At 39.4% G+C, this 22,696-nt stretch overlaps 1 protein-coding gene across 1 annotated transcript; it reads right to left on the bottom strand.

The window, feature by feature from the left end:
- Positions 1-1,013: 1,013 nt before the first annotated feature.
- On the bottom strand, positions 1,014-19,993 carry npepps (aminopeptidase puromycin sensitive). The gene is made up of 23 exons (XM_034308716.2): positions 19,621-19,993; positions 15,244-15,328; positions 12,121-12,198; positions 11,712-11,833; positions 11,154-11,261; positions 9,811-10,011; positions 9,464-9,560; positions 9,336-9,369; positions 9,032-9,146; positions 8,365-8,529; positions 7,474-7,578; positions 7,255-7,315; positions 6,072-6,181; positions 5,780-5,843; positions 5,362-5,501; positions 5,077-5,211; positions 4,652-4,871; positions 4,412-4,554; positions 4,144-4,200; positions 3,886-3,993; positions 3,048-3,203; positions 2,731-2,778; positions 1,014-2,562 (listed from the first exon to the last, which is right to left on the bottom strand). Exons 1-23 carry the CDS (start codon positions 19,906-19,908, stop codon positions 2,416-2,418), a joined length of 2,787 nt encoding a protein of 928 aa, XP_034164607.2. The 5' UTR covers positions 19,909-19,993; the 3' UTR covers positions 1,014-2,415.
- Between the last annotated feature and the right edge of the window lie 2,703 nt (positions 19,994-22,696).

Below are 22,696 nucleotides of genomic sequence, written 5' to 3'. Positions count from 1 at the left end.
TGACCCAAATTAGACAAGAACTCTTGAGGTCTGCTTGCTCATACATAACCAGGTTCTTTTCCATTGAGACAACTCTTCACGCTGTCTAACTCCTAGATTGTGTAAGAGATTGCATACCGCTGTTGTAACTTGTAACAGCAGGAATCACCGAAGCAGCGCTCCAACCACTCCCTTCTTTACTACAACACAATAGTGCATTGGGGAAAATAAAACATGCCTTCGGGTGATTAAATTTGGCGGCTCCTGGAAGGGCAGAACTGTTTACTGCTAATATGGAAACACAGTCAGACAATGGCTCAGTCCCTAATTACTCCCCACTCCCTATTTAAGTGCACTACCTAGGGTATGAAATAATGGATTCTCTGCCGTAGGTATTCCAACAGGGAGCGATCTGGGATTGAGTCACAGATAGTGGCGTCATGCAGTTTATAGTGGGATGGAACATTTGGCCAGTTAGCTGGAAAGTTAACACGGGCAGTACACACTAAACGTGCACAGTAAGACCTTCTGCAGAGAGAAGTGTTAGACGTAAAGCACATACATGTTCGAATGTAAGTTTTCCTCCCCAACAAGCTTAAAATTATAATTAGTAGAGCTTCTTCAGCCAGACCCACAACTCACACAGAGTCAATGTTTACTGTACACTCAACCATGCAGGCTCAACTCTATAACCACAAATAATTTCATGTGGAAATAAAAAACAAACCTCACCCTCTGACCTTGTACTGGCTTTTACAGTAGCATTTAAAATAGTGGTTGGGATATATTACTCGCCCAGTTGCTTAAAAGTAACAAAATCCACATGTGAACCTTAACACTGGTACACAAAGAAAGCTTTGAGATCAAATTAAGAATGAATATAGACTGACCACTTACTTCTAAATTTGGCATCTTCAATTTTTTTTTCTGTATAAGCAATTAATAGTGACAGATTAACTGCATCAATGAACCGTTATTTAAAGAAAACCTTTTAAAACAGGCACATTCACACACAAACTTTCTCCTTCAGACTATTTTTTCTTTTCATTTCATTTTTAATTAACACCAATTGTATCCTTAAACAAAAGCACAACAAATGTTTTAAGGAGTCAGATATTTTCATCTCCTGCAAAATTAAGAGCCACATCAGATATATTCTTAATCAATATAGATGCTCAACAAGCCTATGTGTGTCTGATTGACATCTGCATGCCCATTTTAATAAAATTACCACTCTGGTGTAGGTAGATAATTATATTTGAGAACCATTTACACTGATTTAAGGCCTCAGAGCACAATAACGGAGTAAATGATCATTACTTTAAACTTGAAAGTGGGCCATGAATTGAACTAGAGTTAATATATTGAAAAAGCCCAAGGATGTTCATTCTACTTCAGGTGTGATTCTCACAATGTTAAAAGAGCTGTTGAATATACACTTTATAAAATATCTTTCCCAGATACAGGGGTGTCTAAAATGGGTTTTTCTGCTGTTTATTTTCTTATTCTGTAGTTACTCGAGAGGAAGTGTGTTGTGGAAAAGGGATTCTTACATACAGACGAAGAAGGAAATATCATGTATGTCACAAATCAGATTAGTTGTAGGTCTCAGCAAGAACGCTTGCATTATACAATATACATACAGTACCATGCTTACGCTGTTCGGTCTGTTCGAACCTTTTAAGCACTGTGGATCAGTGCCGTTGCTGTCAAAAGTCCTTTTTACAAGCACACCATGACCTTTAACCCCATTCTGCCAAGCCACGTCTCAAGGTAATTCTACATAAAACTGGGGCTACAGCCATTGTAATGGATGAGACGGCAGAGGAAGTACAATACTGTTTGCACAGAAAACATACATGTCTAAAAATAAACACTGAAATAAACCATTGATATCAAAGCACTGATATCAAACGTTGCAAGCATGCCTCTTTTTAAAGAGATAGGCGGAAGAGCGAAATCAATTCACAGTTATCATACTACTGTGTAAATGCATGTTGAGGTCCATAGTGAAATGTCTGGCAGAGTACTGTCTGAGTGAATAAGTGCTAATTGTAAAAATCAAATGCATGCGTTACCATCTTAAACAGAAAAAAAAAAAGAAAAAAAGAAAAGAAAAAAAAAGAAAAAAAAGAAAAGAAAATCACATCTGCGATTTTCTTACATCTTTGCATGTGCATTGTTTCCAGCAGGCAGAACAGGGTACAACATTCGTCATCACACGTCTGTCTTGATTTCGATTTCTCTTGGATAATTCGCAAGATGTAACTACAGCGCTTTAATCGTCATCACATAATATAGAAAAAACAAAGCCTGTTTAATTTCTGGATGCTCTCGCTCTCTGCGGGGCGGACTGGCGGAGGCAGCGATGATTTGCTGGGAAATCTGAGTGAGTGAGTAAGCAGGTCAGGAGAGGCTGGGGTCAGAGTTCAGGGGTCACACTGGAGGTGCTTTGCGCTGCAGCAGGTACTGATGGATGTCATCGGCATCTCGCTTGAGCCAGGCCGCGTTCAGGAGAATGTTCTCGCAGCACTGCTGCACGGTGCGCTCGGCCGCTGGCGCGTGGTGGGTCTCGAAGAAACTCTGAGAATACACACAAACACACAAGCAGAGAGGAGGATTAGTGTTACACAATAAATCAGTTAACCAGCATAATTTACAGCCATGTAATGACTGAGAAGAATGAAATTTCATCATACAAATACAACTCTATTAACATCTCTTTAACTTCACCTGAGTGATATGGCTTACCTTTACTTCTGCAGCCATTTTGTCAATTGCAAATCCATCAACAGTGAGCTGGAGAAGAGAGATGTACAAAAAAAAAAAAAAAAGAGAATTTTTTTCCTCATTTGATGATCTTTTTTATTACTAGCACTTGATTAAATTGCTGAAAAAGCTGACAAACTATTCCATATTCAACAGGAAAAGACAACAAAATATGGTTGAACTTGAATTTAGCAAGAATTTTCATATAAAGATAAAACTTTAAAACCTGACCACTGATTAATCAAACTCAACTTCAGTTTAATATGTACTACGCATATGTCCTATGTATACAGGCTCACCTTAATGAGTCGAGATATGAGGAATCCGCCCTGGTAGCGGTTATGAAGCTCCTCCCAGTTATCTCTGACAAATTTCCAAGCTGCTTTGCGGCCATGCTTGCTGCTCCCGGCCACGCCGCCAATCACAGACACGGTGTCCTGCGGACGAACATCATCCTACACACACAACAGAATCAGCACTAAAATAAATCCACAGCACAAGAATGCTTCAGGTATGCTTCAGGTATGTCAGTATTAGTGCTAAACAAAGAATTTATATTAGAGTTTTTATAAGTGAGAGTATAGTGTTGACTTCATGAATACTATTTTTCACAGTTGTAAAACACAGTGCTCCATTAATGTTAGCTTAGTGGCCAAGATTTCCCTAACATATTTGTGAAAATATACGTAATTCTACAGCAACTACCACTCAGACACGGAATTTTGTTTTTGAGGTCTTCAGAATAAAATGTAACTTAATTTGAGACAACAAGAGTGTGGGTAGAGACAATTAATTTTCTCATTCTACTGGAACACGCCTTTAAGTCAGTCTGGTAATCATAGCCTCTCTTACACTGTCTCTAATACTGCTAGGCCATCAGGACAATCGGGAACACACTCACTACATTATAATATAATGTATATCCTTTGTGCAATATTTATCCTTTTTTCTAAACAATATTTGGTTCCTCCATTCAATTTTATATGCAAAATCTACATTAAAAAAGGTACTTGGATTCTTTACTATTGTTTCTTATAAAAATAAATGGCCACTGCAAACTGCTCGTTTTTTTTTTTTTTTTTAATCCATCCCAGTAAACCTGCGCAAATCTGTGTGATATTAAGTGCTCCAACATACCGAAAGGGAGAAAGTCAACACTCTCTGGATGAGGTCTGGAGACGAGATTGCTCCCAGAACTCTCTCTATGCGATTCTTTTCCTCCTGCATGTCAGCCTGTTTATGGAGCTGGACAGAGGAAATTAAGCACAGGACGTTCTTACTACATAATCTCTAATCTGTCAAGTTGCTTTTTTTATTTATTTATAAATTTTCAAATAATCTGCAATGGTAAATAGTACTCAGTACAACTTACAAACAAGCACCATGTTTTATTACCTTCAGCATAGTGTCCAGCGTTGAGCTATCGCCATGTTTTAAAACTGTTAGATAAACCTGGAATAAAACAAAAATTGCCTGTACAATACTTCTTCAGGGAAATCAGAGCAATATAGATAGATATAGGAATAACTTCCACTCTTCTATTCTTCATTTGAAGGGAAAACCACACAAATAGATCCTTTGACGTTTCCTTAACGGATGAAGTCTGAAAAAGCTGCAGTCTAAAAGAAAATGGTCTAAATGTGTTTAGTTGTACAGGTCTTACTGGACTCCTGAGGTCTGCAGAGAGGATCTGCTTGCCTTCCACATGGTCTTTAAATCTCCTGCGAGCCTCCTCCAGCGTGGCCTTGTGTCCTGCTTTCCCCAGCTTTCCCAACACAAGCCCTCGTAGCAGAGCATCCAAATGGCCTGGACCATTACACGACAAAATAAACAGGAAATAAATATCTATATATATGAAACTACGAGAAAAAGCAGCTTTTTTTTCCCCGTCCCTGACACTCACCCTCGCCAGGTTTGCTGTCCCAGCCCAGCTTTAGGCCGATGGGGGTAAAGAGGTCTCGGATGAACTCCTGGATCTCCTCATGGTAGTCGGTGTGGGAGAGCAGAGAGGAGAGCACACCCAGGTTACAGCTCAGGTCACTCCACACTGTGTAGTTCGGCTCATTCACAAACGCCTCCATCACTTTTAGCACCTCCACCGTGCTGATCATACCTGCACGAGACTAACAGAGAAAAAAAAGAGATGATGTCCTGCTACAAATGGCATTCATAAGTGATTTTATATTATTTTATCAATAAATATTGGATTTGATACAATCATGGGTCAGGCCAATTACTATCAAACTCACAGACAAATAAGTGCTAATGGATATGTTATGGTAATCAATAATGCGTTGTGTGTACTTGTGTAAGCGTGTGTGTTCTTACCAGGGAGAAAAGGTCATTCTGCAGGCCCAGGCGATCTACGGGGAGCAGTGTAAGATCTCGGATTCCTGGCAGCAAACTCTCCAGCATGGCCGAGCTGTACTGGACCCTGTAGAAGCCTACTGTGCCTGGATTAAGCTACAACGAGAGGAACGAACATGTTTCACACATGTGCTATTCTCTAGTTGACCAAACAATGCAACGACTCCAGGCTAAAAACTTTCATGAACCCTTAGCGATGTAAATGGTCACACCATCAGCACACATACAGGGAGAAAGAGATCTGACCTTGACCCACTTTTCTGGTCCCAGGTTAGGGATGGTGACTGTGAGTTCAGGCTGATCCAGCAGAACCTTTATCTTGGAGCAGCTGGGGTCCTCACTGGTGCAGATGCTAATTGGGACCATCCAGCTGGGGCAGTCCTCACCTAGCACACATACATAATATAGACAAACAATGAGAACGGAAAGCAAGCATCCATGCCTCAGGCCTGGGAACTTATTTTCCTTCCTTTCATTCAACACAGAACAGCAACTACATTTCCAACACAGAGCTTTTACAGTCCCAGTGAAAATATGCAGGCTGACACTTGAAAAAGAACGTACATTTAATTACGACAGAAAGAATCAAACCCAAAAAATAACAGATTTAACATTACAGATCCTACTAACATTACAATACTATATTAACTGAAAAAAGTTTTACCATTATGTGGTCCACTAGCACAGAACTTCTTCTGAGATATCTTCAGCACCCGATCGTCTCCTTGCTAAAATAATAATAATAATAATAATAAAAAAAGACAATCTGCATTATTATTTGACTAATTCTGCAAACCAGGAATATGTAAATATGTTTACGTAATATGTAATGTTACTACGTAAAAAGTAACATGTTTATTACTCTCATTAAAAAAAAAAAAAAAAAAAAAAAAAAAAAAAACCACTGGCAAACATTTTCCCCTCTTGCTCATTCAGTATTAGGGCAGTGACTGTACCTGCTCCTGGTCCACTACAATAATGGGGAATCCCATCTGTTTGGTCCAAGAGCTCATCACCGCAGCAATGGGCTTCCCACTAGCCTGCTCTAGACAGTCCCACAGGTCCTCTGAAAGAGAGACAGAATGAGGGAATAAGCAAAAGAAAAAATAAGAGGAATAGTTATGTGGTGTAGGTACAAACTATTTAAAGGAATACTCCAGTGTTTTTGTAACCCAGTATCTTTCCACAATAGGCCTACAGGCAATTACCCTGACAGTAAATTTCCCTGTACTGCGAAAGGAACAGAAACCCTGCTAACTCGACACACTCTCATGACTGAGGTCTCAAAGCTGTTGCTAAATTCTGTCCATATAAGTTTAAAATTACGATTAATTACAACTACAACTATAACAACTGTAACAATTGATGAGACAGATACGAGCGAATGTCTAAAACTGACGGTGGTGGAAATACATAAGGACAAATCTTCTTTCCTCAGTAAAAAAAAAAAAACCAGTAATTACTGAAAAGATTAATTTTACAGATTTAAGACCTAATTTACTAACATGTTCGGCTCAAAAATTCATTAAAGCATTCCACATAAATATATTTAATAACTGCTCCAACAGCTGCCCTTGGGCCTGCATTATAAGAGGAGTTTGAATTCAATGTTTTTTCTGCTCTTTCCTCAGTACAGGGATTAAAGTTATTTTCCATGTTTTCAAATTATTTTCCATGATAATCACCGACTGGCACATTACAGCTGCATAAAAAAAGATTAGGCTGAAAAAAGTTCTGGGATATTTCCCTTAAAACAGTGAAACAGTAAGGGGGAAGAACAAGACCAGGAGTAAGAGGGTGGTAGCAGAAACTTTGGATTTATGTCTGCAACTTCTACAAATCCTAATAAAACATACTTGCTGCAGCAATAAACCTTTCATAAAAGCGTTCTGCAACACGCACCTACTTCTGTCTTTGCTTATGCACGTCCACGTTACTTTTACATAATTCTACACACATTACATTCATAATTTTTGAGTTCTCAATTATGACATGCCTCTTAAAAGATGACATGTTGGTCTGTAATTGGCTAGCAATGTTAGCCTGATCACTAATCAATGCAAGGGTTATAAAAATCTTTAGTCTTACAAATTATTATAAAAAACGCACACAGACGTGCGCACAAAAAAAACAATATACCTGTGGATGCATTTTTGTGTTGAAACTTCAAAAGATAAGTGTTCATTCCCTTTCTAAAATCCTAGAAGCAAAAAAAGAAAAATGTTAATCAGAAGCACAAAGGGCCACTAGTCAACATCTTTCCCATTAATGGCTAAGCAATAAATAGGTCAAACTTTTGCACTGTTCATCTAAGTTGTGAAAGAGTGAATAGTTCCCATGCATGGGTTATTTTCCTACCTCATCTCCTATGTAATTGTGCAGCATGCGAATAACAGAAGCACCTTTGCTGTAGGATATGGCATCAAAGATTTCATCCACTTCTGAAGGATGTCCTACATTAACCTGCCATTTAGGACACACAAACACACAATAAAACACAAACTCATATTTCATTGGGCTAAATCCAGGCCTCAGTGTGGTAATGTGGTAACCGATCTGCCTCTGTGTAGACAGAAGTAGGCCACACCACTGCAAAGCTACAAATAAACAGGACTTCAATATTCAACAAGACTTGCTACTAAGTAAACAAAATATATCATCGATTATAGAATTCATATTTAAATCAGAGTCACTATTAACTTTACAATTTCATTCCCCCCTTCCCTGTGCAAGAAAGTACAATGCCTTTTCAAATGTTTTTTTTTTGTCCGCTGCTTACAGTATCTTTATTTAATCAACAGCAACTGTTTTACAAATGTATACATTAGAAATATGTGTTTCTAAATTAGTAAGCTCTGGCATCACTGTACTATACACTCATAAATTCAATCCCTAAACACTAGTCACCATGAACAGGCAAATTAAAAGCTGCTTTTACAACATAATTACAACAATTACTCATTATAACCCATCATGATTTAATTAACAGTTATTCTTGTGAATTATGAAACAATATTAGAAGCTGGAACAAATTGTAATCATTAAAAAAAGCAAGCTGTAATTTAGACATCTATGACCATCGACCAAGACACTGTGTTTTCATAATATTGTGATAAAGCCACAGGTGAAATTACGCTACAGTCAGAGTCAAATTCAGACAGATTCGCTGTGTGGTCTTGTGTCTAAACAAGAACGAAGGTAAAGTTATGGTTATTAAACAATAGGGTGCTGAAACATGGAAAATACAACCTCAATTGGGTGACTGTTATCAAGAGCATCCAGATCCAGAGCCCTCGTGTAGTCAGCAGATACAAACTGCGTCCAGATGTCATACTCAGGGAAACAGTGATCCACACAGAGGTACTCGATCCATGACGCAAAGCCCTCATTAAGCCACAGATGGGTCCACCATTCCTGCAGAATAAGCCTCTATCAGTAAATGGAAACCATGCCCACCTACAAGCTAACGCACGTCGACACGCTGTCAGATGATGCTTACAGTCTGTGCAAAATTACTACAGTAAGCTCACACTAAGGACAAAGGAAACAATAAGTATATCAGCAGATTATGTGTCCAGGCTATTTATTTTTTTTTACTTGTAGTTGCACGTTCTTTGGATTGACTTTCCCAATGCAAATTATAATTGCAATACAAAGTTTAAACATTAATCTTCATATGTCACTGTGGCACTTCCAGCACACATTATATACACATAAAAAAAATTATAACAAAACCCGAGAAATTAAAATGTTTTCATTTTTCATTATTTCTGAAAGAGAAATGGGATTAAAACAAATATTCATAAACCTACAGAACAGCTACTTTAATAACACAAAACTGTTCTCAGCTTGGTTCTGAGCAGACAGTAACAAAGCTCTTATGAGGTCACCACGGTTACTGAGTTCACACACTCACCATAGTAACCAAATTCCCAAACCACTGGTGTGCCAGCTCATGCCCTACCACCAGGGCCACCCACTGACGCGAGGACGCACACGAATTCTTTGGGTCAATCAGTAGAGCAGTCTCCCTAAAACACAAAATACGCACTGCAGGTTTTCTGTCTGGGGAACTTTATCCAAAGATCAAATCTATATTCAAAAAGGACTTACAGTGAAAATTCAGAGCAGGAAGTCAAGAGTTTTTTTTTTTTTTTGCATGCACATACAAGGGGATACATTGTTTATGAACTCGCTATATTCATATGCATTCATTGTACCTGTAAGTAACAAGGCCCCAATTTTCCATGGCACCTAAATGGACAGAATAAAAAAAAAAAAAAAAATCATGTACCGCATAAATGTGGAAACACTGTATAATAAACACAGGAAAGAAACAACTACATACCTGCAGCAAAATCAGCAATTGCTATTAGATCAATTTTAGGCAAAGGATAAGGAACATTAAAATAGTCTTTGTAGAAAGGTAAGGTCTTAGTAGCCACCTAAAAAGAGGGGAAAGACACAAGTTTTAGAGTTAATCAAATAGTAAAAAAAAAAAACACACTGCTAATGCTTAACAATCCTGGGGCAACAAACCGAGCAGGTCGGCAGGAAACAGTTTTTGGGTCACATTAATTAAATTCTACATATAATTCAAGTCTTTGTGAATTGGTGTGTCAGGACCACTGAAATGCTACTCTTCTTAATCACACATAAAGGAAAAGCAGAAGGAGACAGAAAAGGCTGTTTGACCTCCAGTGCAAACTTCCCCTGCTCCGCTTTCCCCACTGGCGTGTACACACGGACCGTCACGCCATCAGACGACTGGCTCTCCACAAAATCATACTCGCCGATGACGAACGCCACCAGGTACGTGGACATGATGGGCGTAGTGGCAAACTTCACTTCCACAAGACTGTCATCCTCCGGGTACGGCTTCCGATCGATGACGTTCTGCAGCGCAAGATCACAGTTATGACAATAGTGTGTGAGGCCAAAGTGAGAGTTTTTATAAAAAATAAATAAATAAAAATAAAAAATTTTTCCTCTACACACAGTGTAAGAACGTGTTCCAAAATAGCTTAATAGGTTCGAGGAAACGGAAGCTTTTAGCTCCCAGCTATGCCTGCCTGCATCTTCCCTCCATTAACTGCTGTAATTAGCATGCTCTCTGAAAATCAGGAGTGAAACCAGAGCTGCACTGCCATTACGCTACCATCCTTGCACAACACAGAACTGGATTACACAATGTATGAAAGTGGTCTATCATTTTAGCCATTAAATCTTAAAATCATTTATGCAGTGTAAAAAAAAAATCATTTAACATATTTATATAATGTCCAATGAAGTAGGAAAATAGCCCAGGACATCTCTACACATTTACCCAAATTAAAACAGACGAATCTATTAATATATGTAAATATGTACTTTGGAAATGCCCCCTTGTCCTAACTAGCAGTTTACTATTTTACTGAACAAGCTCCCATTTGTTTACAATTAGAAATGGGTGGATTTTAAATATACACGTCGTGATTCGTAGTCATATTCAGCCATGTTTTTAACAAAGGACACAACCTGTGTAAATGCACCATTTTGTTCATCATTATTCTTAGCTAAGATAGCTAGCTGTCTATGTTAAAAGGTAGGTTCAGCAGCTGAAAGTATCAGTAAACGTACGCAGCAGGCGTGACTGGTTCAAACTGCTGAGGATAATTTCTGTAAATAAGCTGAGCTCATATATAACCCACTTTAATCTTTTTTTTCTTTACAAAAGACTTTGTTTTAAATGAAATAAATATGAATGCATCATGTTAAGCAGCCTTCAAAAGAGGAGTTTCCAACTAACTAAGATTTTAAGCGACATCCTGCATGCTAAAATCTAACACCATCTCAGATACGTTCTTCCAGCACCAGACCTATACCTAGGATCAAAATAATTAGGATCTTGCTTTAAGAAGACTTTTCCTCAGTGCTACAGATTGAGAGCTGACCTGCATGGGGAGAAAGAACACAACTGAGCATCTGTTACATTAAATACACACACAATGCTAGGGGCAGTGTGTTTCCAGAGGGGCGGGGTGAAACATAACACATACCATGTTCGACAAGGCTACTCGGTCCTTGGGGACAATAAGGATGATGTCAAAGGTGGCTTTGATAGCTGGCTCGTCCCAGCAAGGGAAAGCTCGGCGAGCATCCGTGGCCTGAGAAAGAGGGAGAGAGAGAGAGAGAGAGAGAGAGAGAGAGAGGGAGGGGGGATTGACAATGGTTCACACGTGTTCGGGCTGGAACATTTATGTGAACGGAAAGTGACAACCATAAACAAAACCTGAAATGAAACAAAAGCTTACACTACAGACAGACACACACATTGTATTGAGTGCGAACAGGAGCATTAATACCTTCCTTCTACCTTTCTTTCCTCATTGCCTTTAAACCTAAACCACTCTTCCTTGTTTGTTCAATGGAGACGTAGTTACTCATTACCTATAAAACAGTCCTATAATATCTATGTTACTTGATCATGTGTACAGCAGAATGTGCCCAGCTGCAAGTAAGAAAAACAAGCCCAGGATATACATGTTGGGATAAAACTCACAGAAATGCAGAGCAGGAATGACGGAAATGAAGACGCGTGCTGCGTGTCGAGTTACCTCAAACTGAGTGACAGCTGCATAGCGGATTTCTCCTGACGGAGTCGTATATTTACTTCTGTAGAAACCTTTCATTTTGTCATTCAACTCTCCAACGAAGTCAATCTTCAACACACCAGACCCTAAAAACGTGCAGCAAACATTCAAAGTCACATGATCCCGAATCAAACCATAACTGAAGTACAGTTCTGGTCGGTTTTTCAAAGAGTTAGACCATACAAAGACTAAGACATGGGAACAATTTAATTGTGAGATAATACAATGGAATAACAATAACGTTTGACAGAAAGCTGATTAGCCGTCTTTTCGGCTGTTGAAAGAACAGAACGACTATAGCAACCGATTACATAGTGACTGTTAACATGACTATAACAGAGCCTGATTCACAGAGGAGTGCTGTGGTGTTTACCTTTCTGAAGAGCACTGGGGAAAGACAAAGTGACTTTCTCATCCTCATTCTGATAGTTAAATCCTGTAGCGCTGATTTCTAAATGAACACGAGGAAACAAAAACATTAGTCATATACTATTACAGAGATAGGAAATGGCATGGAAAAGTACATCTTAACCACACAGAAGTGTGAAGTGTGAAGCTCGAGGCTGTGGCTGAACACAGAGCAGTGTTTGTCTATAAACTCTAACTTTACTCTAACTTTACAACATGATAGAGGACTAGATCTAGCAAAATATTAAAATTAATAAAAAAAAAAAAGTAATTATATCAACAAATAAATGCAACCACAAAAAATATAATTAGATATATATATTTTATTTTAGTTTTATTTGTCTTGTCTATTCCTCAGTTATTTATTTCTTTGATTATATACCTATTTACTTTTATTGCTATTTATTAATTATTTTGTCCCTCTTTTTATAAATTTTTCTCATTTTATCTTTGTATTTGCTTGTTTGCTTGTACGCTAATCAAGAAGCTGTCACTAGCTCCAAAATAAATTAATTTTAAATAAATAAATAAATAAACAAATAAAAATAATAATACTACTACATGAAGCGATACATTTGAAAAATTAAAAAGCAAAAATAAACAAATACCGAAAAACATGAATAAATAAATGAGTATATACAGAAATAAAAGAATTACGAAATACAACAAGGAAAAAAAAAATCTAGAAAAGTAATAATAAATAATTATTATTTTAATAAATAATAGAAGTTTATTAGTGGACTGGACAAATCCAATGACTAACCCTCCAGACAAGTGGAAGCTGTAGTGCTGCCCATTCCCACGCTTTTGTTGCCCGGAAGCTTAATTTTCTAGTCAAATAAATATTAGCTAAGGGAAAATGAACAAATGAAGCAGATGAATTCGCAGGGACGGGACACCTGTGTCGCAATAATCGTTATCCTCTCCTAATAATGTTTTTAATATAGCACATAATGTTGATGAACGTTTTGGACATGAGCTGTGGAACATCGTTAGACAAAGTGATTATCTGAGTCTGGCTAGTATCTCCATCTGAAAATGCACATTAATTCCGTGCAAATGCACATTACTTAATTAAATCCGTCTAGTTAAAACTGCTCTGCTGTCAACCAGATCCTCGAAGGATGTGTGTCGTGTGGCAAGCAGTGGGATTCAGAAGTGTTGTACCACCGTGGATTTCACGATGTTTAAACATACAAACGGCACGAAGCATTTTGTTCTGCAGTAGTCACTGAACAGTAGGGTTTATTTTCCTTCTCTGGCTGTTGAGACTGCATACTGAATAAAAGACCAGACATGAAATCTGCTAGTCCCGTGCACTTGGGGTTGTGATTTCTCCACCGCTGCACAGAACTGTCCTCCATACTTCTAAGATGATATGACGTGCATCACAGTATGCAGTGTATTAGGTAAGGAATAACACACGACAGGCCCTGCGGTTATACGCAAATAACACCAGTGTATAGTTAGATGTAATGTTGTGAATCGTCTGAGAGACAAGTTAGTTCCTGTTCTCACTGTTAGAACCACAATAAACAGTTACTCCATCACCAGCCACACTCTCTCTCGATCAGATCGATTATCTCTCTCTCAGATTGCTCTCGCTCTTTTTCTCTCTCTCTCTCGGATCGATCAGCGCTCTCTCTCTTGCTCGCTCGGCTCTCACTTGATTGGATTGATCATTCTTGGATTGCTCACTCACTCACTCACTCACTCACTCACTCACTCACTCACTCACTCACTCACTCACTCACTCACTCACATCGCTCCCCCCTCTCTCTCTCTCTCTCGCTCGGATCGCTCCCCCCCCCCCCCCCCCTCTCTCTCTCTCTCTCGCTCGGATCGCTCCCTCCCTCTCTCTCGCTTTCTCTCTCGCTCGGATCGCTCCCTCTCTCTCTCTCGCTTTCTCTCTCGCTCGGATCGCTCCCTCTCTCTCTCTCGCTTTCTCTCTCGCTCGGATCGCTCCCTCTCTCTCTCTCGCTTTCTCTCTCGCTCGGATCGCTCCCTCTCTCTCTCTCGCTTTCTCTCTCGCTCGGATCGCTCCCTCTCTCTCTCTCGCTTTCTCTCTCGCTCGGATCGCTCCCTCTCTCTCTCTCGCTTTCTCTCTCGCTCGGATCGCTCCCTCTCTCTCTCTCGCTTTCTCTCTCGCTCGGATCGCTCCCTCTCTCTCTCTCTCTTTCTCTCTCGCTCGGATCGCTCCCTCTCTCTCTTTCTCTCTCGCTCGGATCGCTCCCTCTCTCTCTTTCTCTCTCGCTCGGATCGCTCCCTCTCTCTCTCTCTCTTACTCTCTCGCTCGGATCGCTCCCTCTCTCTCTCTCTCTTACTCTCTCGCTCGGATCGCTCCCTCTCTCTCTCTCTCTTACTCTCTCGCTCGGATCGCTCCCTCTCTCTCTCTCTCTATTTCTCTCTCGCTCGGATCGCTCCCTCTCTCTCTCCCTCTCTCTCGCTCGCTCGGATCGCTCCCTCTCTCTCTCTCGCTCGGATCGCTCCCTCTCTCTCTTTCTCTCTCTCTCTCGCTCGCATCGCTCCCTCTCTCTCTCTCGCTCGGATCACTCCCTCTCTCTCTCTCTCTCTCTCTCTCTCTCTCGCTCGCATCGCTCCCTCTCTCTCTCCCTCTCTCTCGCTCGCTCGGATCGCTCCCTCTCTCTCTCTCTCTCTCTCTCTCTCTTGCTCGGATCGCTCCCTCTCTCTCTCGCTCAGATCACACCCTCTTTTTCTCGCTCTCCACTGGATCTCCTTTCTCAACTTGAGATTGAATCACACCCTCAAGACACAAAATAAATATATAATATTTACTAACGAAATATATAAAAATCTGATTATGGTTTTATTTTAAATTATATTTCTAAATAATAATTTCTAAATAACACCGGATTCTACTCATACTTATATCAATTCCGGTTTGATTTTTCTTTTTTCCTGTCGCAAGCTGTTTTGAAGCAGCGCACAGCAGCACTGTAAATACTGAGAGCACTGCACTCACTCGAATCTGTGAATCGTTACACCCCTAACATATAAAGAAACCTCTCAACAAGGTCATGCACACACACTGGGACTGCAGCAGCTGTAATAAAAATTCCACACTTACCTTCCCCTCCTTCTGGTGCAAACGATGCAGTGATTATGTCTATATCTGCACAGTTCATCACAATTTGATTTGTCCCTTGTGTAACCTGCAAATAAAAAAAAATTTAAAAAAAGAAAAACAACAGTTAAACATAGTACATGCATAACTAATGCAACCAGACTTCAGTCACTGAAAACAAATTCCCCACAGGCCATGGCTGCGCTATTCAGTACGCACTGTATTTCACCAGAATGAAGGGAATGCATTACTTCTGCCAAAATCACGTGGCATACTGCTGACATCTGTTCTGTCTACACACACCTGAAGGCTATGCCATAAAGCCAACTCAACATATTTACTCAGGAAAACGCAATTCACTAAACCAAACATAACCAGCAGCCGTAATCGATATCATAATGGGAAGAACGATTAGCTAAACCGATCAGCTCTCTCTGGTCTCACTTCCAAAAATCACTTAAAATAACATTCTTGGATAAAACAAAAACAAAAACAAAACACACACACACACACACAAAAAAAAAGCCATTCTTTGGCTGGTAGGAAGGATTAAAAACAGACGTCAAATAGGTTGCATTTGTTTCGTCTGCATTTGTCGGTTTACAAATGTGCAGGATTATATGCAGGCCCAGAGCTGCAAAACAACAACAACAACAAACAAAAAATAAATCATTACTTTCTTAATCAGGAAAAAATGATGCATTATTTTTTTTTTAGGTACTATTCTCTTCATTGCTGTCTGGATTTAAATATTTCTCATTTATTTGTTCATTCATTCATTCAATGTTTCCTTCACTTACTGTATTTTGCTTTTAATTAATTTCTGTTTTTCATATTCATCCCCCAACACCAATCACTCGCCCGCCCACCAGTCAGCTCTCCCCTGTCGACCAACCAGGGAGTGCGAGGTCTCTCACATGCTTCCTCTGAGACACGTGAAGCCAACCAGCTGCATCTTTTCAAACATGGGATGGCGTAACATACTCGGAGGAAAGCGCTATCCGCCCTCTTCCGCATGCATGAGCTCACAGACACCCGTGTTTGTTTAGTGCCACTGTGATTGACAGGGGACAGAGAGTATGCCCCTCCCACTCAGAGAGTACGGTCCAGTTTGTTCTCTTGGACTTCCGACCACAGACGGCTGTGGCGTCTCCAGGATTCCGGCAACTCGCGATCTTCGGAGGACAGGTGAATGCTTTTCTGTTGTGCCACTCGGAAGCACGGTTTTCCTTCCACAATTTTTAATGGATATAATTCTCTCTTATTGTATTTTGCGCCGACTCCGAGTTCTCCGTGTTCTGGTGATTTGTGATTTTGTAGTCACTATATTTCTGACTATTTTTTACTAGTGCGTTTTCGTTACAAGTACACACCCCTTTTTGGTTTGTTTAACTACATGCAGTGTAAAACCAAACCAAATATGAAACAAACCAAAACAGAGTAAAAAACGTGTCAAAGTGTCCTAAGAAAGCTTTACTCAGTTAGTGGCTTACTTCTTTTTCATTAAGTCTACCGCAACCCAAACATCCCAACACAATCTCAATACAATCATCAACCTATAGCAATAACACTTAAAATCTGTTCCTTCTAAAATCTATCATTAATGAAAATATGGCTCTGGACCAAACTGTCAGCCAGAGTCTCCGTACTGAAGAGCCATTCATCCAGAGCGGCAGTTTCAGCCAAGGGTCTCAGATTCCCTGCCATCTGTTGCCTTTTTGCAGCCATCAGAGTCTTAAAGCATTCAAAGCAACTGGTGTTAGAGCAAGGCATGTACACCTGATCTACAGAGCCTATCATCGATCATTCAGGTGGAACAAGACGACACCGGGACAAGTGATTGACAGAAATACGGAAATAGATATATAGATAAAAATAAAAGAGAAAAAGAAAAACAAATAGAGAATCCAAAAATTAAAGACAGAGCAAATGCAAAAATTTTGTAAGGATCGGACAAGTTTAGAAATGTAACCGTATTTAAACATATTCAATTCTTTATTTCTGCACATTTTTATTATTTTATATTTATCTGCTTATATACACATAGGACTGTTGCCTTACCTGGAAATGCTTTGATTCATTAATGTATTTGTTGAATAATTTAACACTTTTATTCTGGTACAACTGGCCCTCACAACTATACTGAACGTAGGATATCTTTCAGAACTGATCTCATGCAGCCTGCTAAGAATTTAAGTTTAAAATAAATTATTTGAACCTGACGAATGTTGACTCTATACTGCAAAGCAACAAAAAAAGACAATCAATATTTGTTTTATACCTGATTGTGTCTTGTTGTTTTAAGCTAAAACAACCTAGAGCTCGGTCTCAGATCTGAACCAACTCATAACTTTGCATAACTTCTCCATCCTAGCTGAGGAGAGCTAAAGATCTTGGTGACGGAGCTGGATAGATAATTGTGGTGCTATTGTAATAAACACAAATTTAAAGCTAGTTAGTCTGCCAACACAATGCCAACTCTTTGCAGCTCATTTCTTCACAAGCCTCTGTAATGCAAAAATACTGGCATGAAATCTGAGATATTCATCCCTCAGGCCTGAAAGACTTTTGTACTTAGGGAGAGAAACAATCGATATATCCTACATAACCTACCTAAATGTGGACGGATTCTATTTTTCAGCCTCTGATGGCAATTTATCACACGAGACAGAGTTTATTATTATTTTTTTTTTTTACATGCATGAAAAATGACCAGATTGGACTGTAATGAGGTGAGACAAATGAGGTAGAGCAAATTAGGCTTGTCATGCCTGGATGTGACCTGGACGCAGTAAGAAACCTGTACGTGTGACGGAGAACGAGCAGCGTACTCAGGCGCTCTGAATGGTCACGGTTTGTGGTGTTATGGAAATGGAGTTAATCTCACAGCACAGAGGCCACACTGAGCCCAGCAGGGGAAATTTCACAATGGGGTTGAGACGCAAAGCAGCTCGATGCGCGCCATTGTGGTGGCCTAAAAAAAAAAAAAATGCTGAAATGCGACAAACCATCTTTTGCTAAATAAAGACCCAGAAATCCATACTCCACAGATCAATGCCTCACTAATGAGCTTTGCTTACTTGCTCAAAACATTCTGCTATCACACAATCACGCAGCTGTCAGTACGGAGTAAAAATAGAAAGCACAACAAAACAGCAAAAAAAAAAAAAAAAAAAAAGGAGTGTGGAACTAAGACAGAACCACAGTGTGTTATAAGAGTCGCACGTGATTACACTAAACACTCGTGTGTGTTTTAATATCAGTTGCTTCATAACTTGGGCTTAACAATGAATCAGATCAGAATCTGATCCTAACAAACTACAGAAGCTATAAATAAGCATTTGTGGATGGATTTTAAAATCTTTAGGACTGCTGTCTCAGAGCAAAAAAAAAATCTGATTAACTCCATGAATGGTTGTTCATTTTGTTGCTTAAAGTCCTTATGAAATGGCGTAAAAGCCATGATTTGATTCAGTATGTCATCATATTTTCATTTTGAAATAAGTTTTTTTTTTTCTTCCTCAAGATTTACTGTCACATCAGTGTCCTTATCACTAACTGACAGGTACAAAAAGCTGCGAAACAACATTTTTAGAAGAGACACATTCCAAGAAAAAACCCACTGAGAAGGCTAGAAAGGCTGGCTTTTAGAAACCTTGTTAGTAAGAGTGTATTCGGAGTGTTGATACAAGAATAATCTGAGGGAAAAAGTGAACAAATCTGACAATATAGAGGACATGTGCTTCATCCAGGCACACTGATCATGATCACTAGTGCAAAACAAACCCTTGTGTGTAAAGTAAAGTGAGTCCACTGGACATGTTCAGCTTCACTCTCTCGGATTTGCACTGTCACTTACTAGCTAGAAGAGATTTGAGAGTTAGCAAGCAAACAAATAAGACACCCAACAAACAAGTCAAATATGTAGACAATGACATTACTGAGAGATTTGTTTTTGTTCTGAAGGAAAGCCAGTTTGGGCTTGTTTGGCAGAAAACAGACACAGTGAGCAGGTTAGTCTGCTGATAGGAGCTAGAGGACTAACATAAGCCTTCCACTGAAATGTAACTGAAGACCTAGATGAGCTAACGTGTTGAAACTGCGTTCTCACACACACACACACACACACACACACACACGCTTCACTAACCAGCTAACTCTCGTGGCTCACCAGAGATCTCCTTTAACCTCACCACGCTCATTCGCTCAAGGCAAACAGGCTAGCAGGACAGCTAAGGCTCCCTGCTAAATGACTAGCTCTGTTCAGGCTAGTTAGCTTTAGCAGCAGGAGAGCACTAACTGTGGACCTTCACCAGCCCTGAGCGTCTCGGGACTCTCTGGACAGGGTTTCCGTGCTCAGTGCATTAAAAGCAAGCCTACCTCCACCTCGGCTTCCAGCTTGCCCTCGAAGGTGAAGTCAATCAGGTCGGGTTTGAGACACAGCGCATAGTTAACGGGGTAAACGTCAGTAGGCAGCCGCACGAAGGGCCTCCTCTCAGGCATGCTGACTCGAGTTGGGCTGGGAGCGACAGCAGAAAGCGGACTACACCGAGCACTTGCTCTGACAGACAAAGAAACAGGCTTCGAGTGCACAATACGAGCTCCTGCTATGACCTGTCGTACGACTGAGAGCGAGAGAGAAACCTGACGGCTCAGAAACAGCAACATAAACTAGCTGGATTTGCTGCTAACTGCCTCCCGTCGTCTTCCCCTCTCACTTCAAATCAACCGAAATAGCGGCCAGTGCGTACGTGCGCGCTCTCGCCGTGACGTGACGTAATCACGTAGCGGAAACTAACCCGAGCGCGTGCTAGTGCTGTGTAGTGTCTTCAATCTAGTTTGCAAATACACAAGACATGGACTTTACCCTTACCATAGAAGCACCTGCTTACTAATAAGATTAGGGAAATATCTTCTAAAATAATAATTCTTTCTTACACTTCCTTGCACATTTGCACAATATCCAAGTGTATTGCTTTCAGTTTGTTTACATGTGTTACATATGTTTTTGTATAGTGGCTATAGAGAGAGATTATTGCTTTTTATTGTGCAGGGTGTCCAAAAGGTCAGGAAGTGATGGGAATATGTTATGGAAAAATTGGCAAAAACATAAAACAGCAGCTGAGAAAATGTGTAGAGCATAAGGGAGAACATATAGAGCAGAAGCCACATCTAATGCCACCTGTTTAACTAGTTGTTCTTGGCTTTCAGTAGACATTACACAACAGTTAGTTCTGGTCCACTAATCTGATTGGTTGCGTGGAGTTCTAAGAGTGCCTATATTTCCTATAACCACACTGGGATGTTTCACTGTGTGTATCACTCCACTTGTCTGTGTTCACCATGAAAAATTCCACGTCCTAGTTTGAAACCTTTACTACAGTAGAGTTAGCAACATCATCAGCGAACACAGCAAACAATACTTTTCAGAAACATAACTTTTAACTTAAAAAATGAAAGCATGTCAGATGAAGATGAATGAAAAGGAAGAAGGGAAGCCAATTTCACTGAAAGCACCAACAGGAATGTACAAATCGATGTGAGCTAGCTAGTTGACATGCTATAAAGTGAGTGTAGCTTCTTTGGGATCTACTTCCACCAGCGGAGCAAAAATAAACAGAACATTTGCCCATATTGTGTGTGAAATGTCACTTACTCACTATTAAATTCTTGTTTATAGAACTGCTGTATAAAAGCAATATCACACTCGCTATCGTGGTTATACTGAATATATGGCCAGATCACAGCCATATTTATTCAGAATAACTGCACTCTTGCTCGTGCGATATTGCTTAAATCAGGTGTAAAATTCCACGTCCTAGTTTGAAACTGTTACTACAGTAGAGTTACCAACATCATCAGCGAACACGGCAAACAATACTTTTCAGAAATATAACTTTTAACTTAAAAAATGAAAGCATGTCAGATGAAGATGATTGCTTGGTTGGAATGAAGACCTAAACCCACACCAGCCCTTTCTGGATAAGACTGGACAACCCTGATGTAGAGCATATGCTGTAAATAATAAATACAAAATTAAGTATATACTGTTGTACACTCATTGGCTCTTGACTCCACACACACACACACACACACACACATTCTGCAAAGATCTCAGTAGTTTTATTTTAGACCACACTGAGTCAGATTTTAGTCTTTGTCTAGCTAATGTACTGTTTGGCTTTACTACATATGACAACAGCAAGAAAAATCAATATTATGTCATTAATTTTATTAGTATTATAGCAAAATATTTTATTCATAAATGTAAATATAATAATAATTATAGGTCTGTATAGACATTCTGAGAAACTGAAGCCAAACAATATTATTTGATATTTTTATGCAATTCTGTCTGTCCCCTCTCTCCTTTCCTTTTTCTGTTTTGTCTTTGTTTTAATTTATTCTTTATTTCTCTTTTTTTTTCAATGATGTGTTAAAGTGTTAATGGTGACTTTGTATAATCAATTTTGGTATGTTATATATTTTTGTATTATTGCAATAAATAATAATTTAAAAATGATCCTGAAAGCATGAACTGTGGTTGAATGTGTTTTTTGGTCGATGTACATGTTCATTATGGTCATTCATTTTTCGTTTTGAAATGAAAAAATATATACGCAAGATAGAACGATAGAATGTTCAAAGCATGTTACATTTTTTTGGCTTTAGCACAATAAATATTACATAAAGTGATCATAAACTGCTCTGCTTGTTTTTCATTATTCTAGATTCATTTTGATTTTAATAATCATGAATGACCAGAGTTCGTCCACTCCAACCTTGGCAAAACTGTGTCTTCATGGATCTGCCTTTGTACACAGGGACATTGTCATGCTGGAACAGGTTTGAGCCTCTTAGTTCCAGTGAAGAGAAACTGTAAAGCTACAGCATACAAACACATTCTATACAATTGTGTGTTTCCAACTTTGTGGAAACAGTTTGGGGAAGAGCCACATATAGGTGTGACGGTCAGGTGTCCACATACTTATGGCCATAGAGTGTAAGCATATCATAGGCATACACTACATGATTTCTAAAAAAAAAAAAAAAAAGAAGAAGTTCTAATCCTCAAGTCTCTCACTTGACATTTTCTCACTTGAGCACCCATAAAGAGCTCCAGTGTGGCATATAGACAACAATGCAGATATGAAAATATTTATCTATGGATAACTAATAAATCCTGAGTATCCAAAATCTTAAGGAAATCACTACAGTCCTATTATCAAGCAACAAAAAACAAAACTGCAGGTGGACACTGCTGCATTTCCTACCAAGATGTCCTACTAAGTGTCTCTGTGCATATGAGCTGCTGCATTTCCTACCAAGACATACGCACTTCACATTTGCACACACGGAAAAACTGATGCTTCTTCACATATTTCAATGCCGAAGGCTTTTTTGATCATAACAGAGCCTAATAAAATATCCTACATATAGTTTTATACTGGCAGCT

Source organism: Pangasianodon hypophthalmus, chromosome 11 (genome assembly GCF_027358585.1).
Source record: "Pangasianodon hypophthalmus isolate fPanHyp1 chromosome 11, fPanHyp1.pri, whole genome shotgun sequence".
NCBI lineage: Eukaryota > Metazoa > Chordata > Actinopteri > Siluriformes > Pangasiidae > Pangasianodon > Pangasianodon hypophthalmus.
The sequence above is the reverse complement of the archived record's forward strand: the minus strand, read 5'-3'. Positions and strand labels throughout refer to the sequence as shown.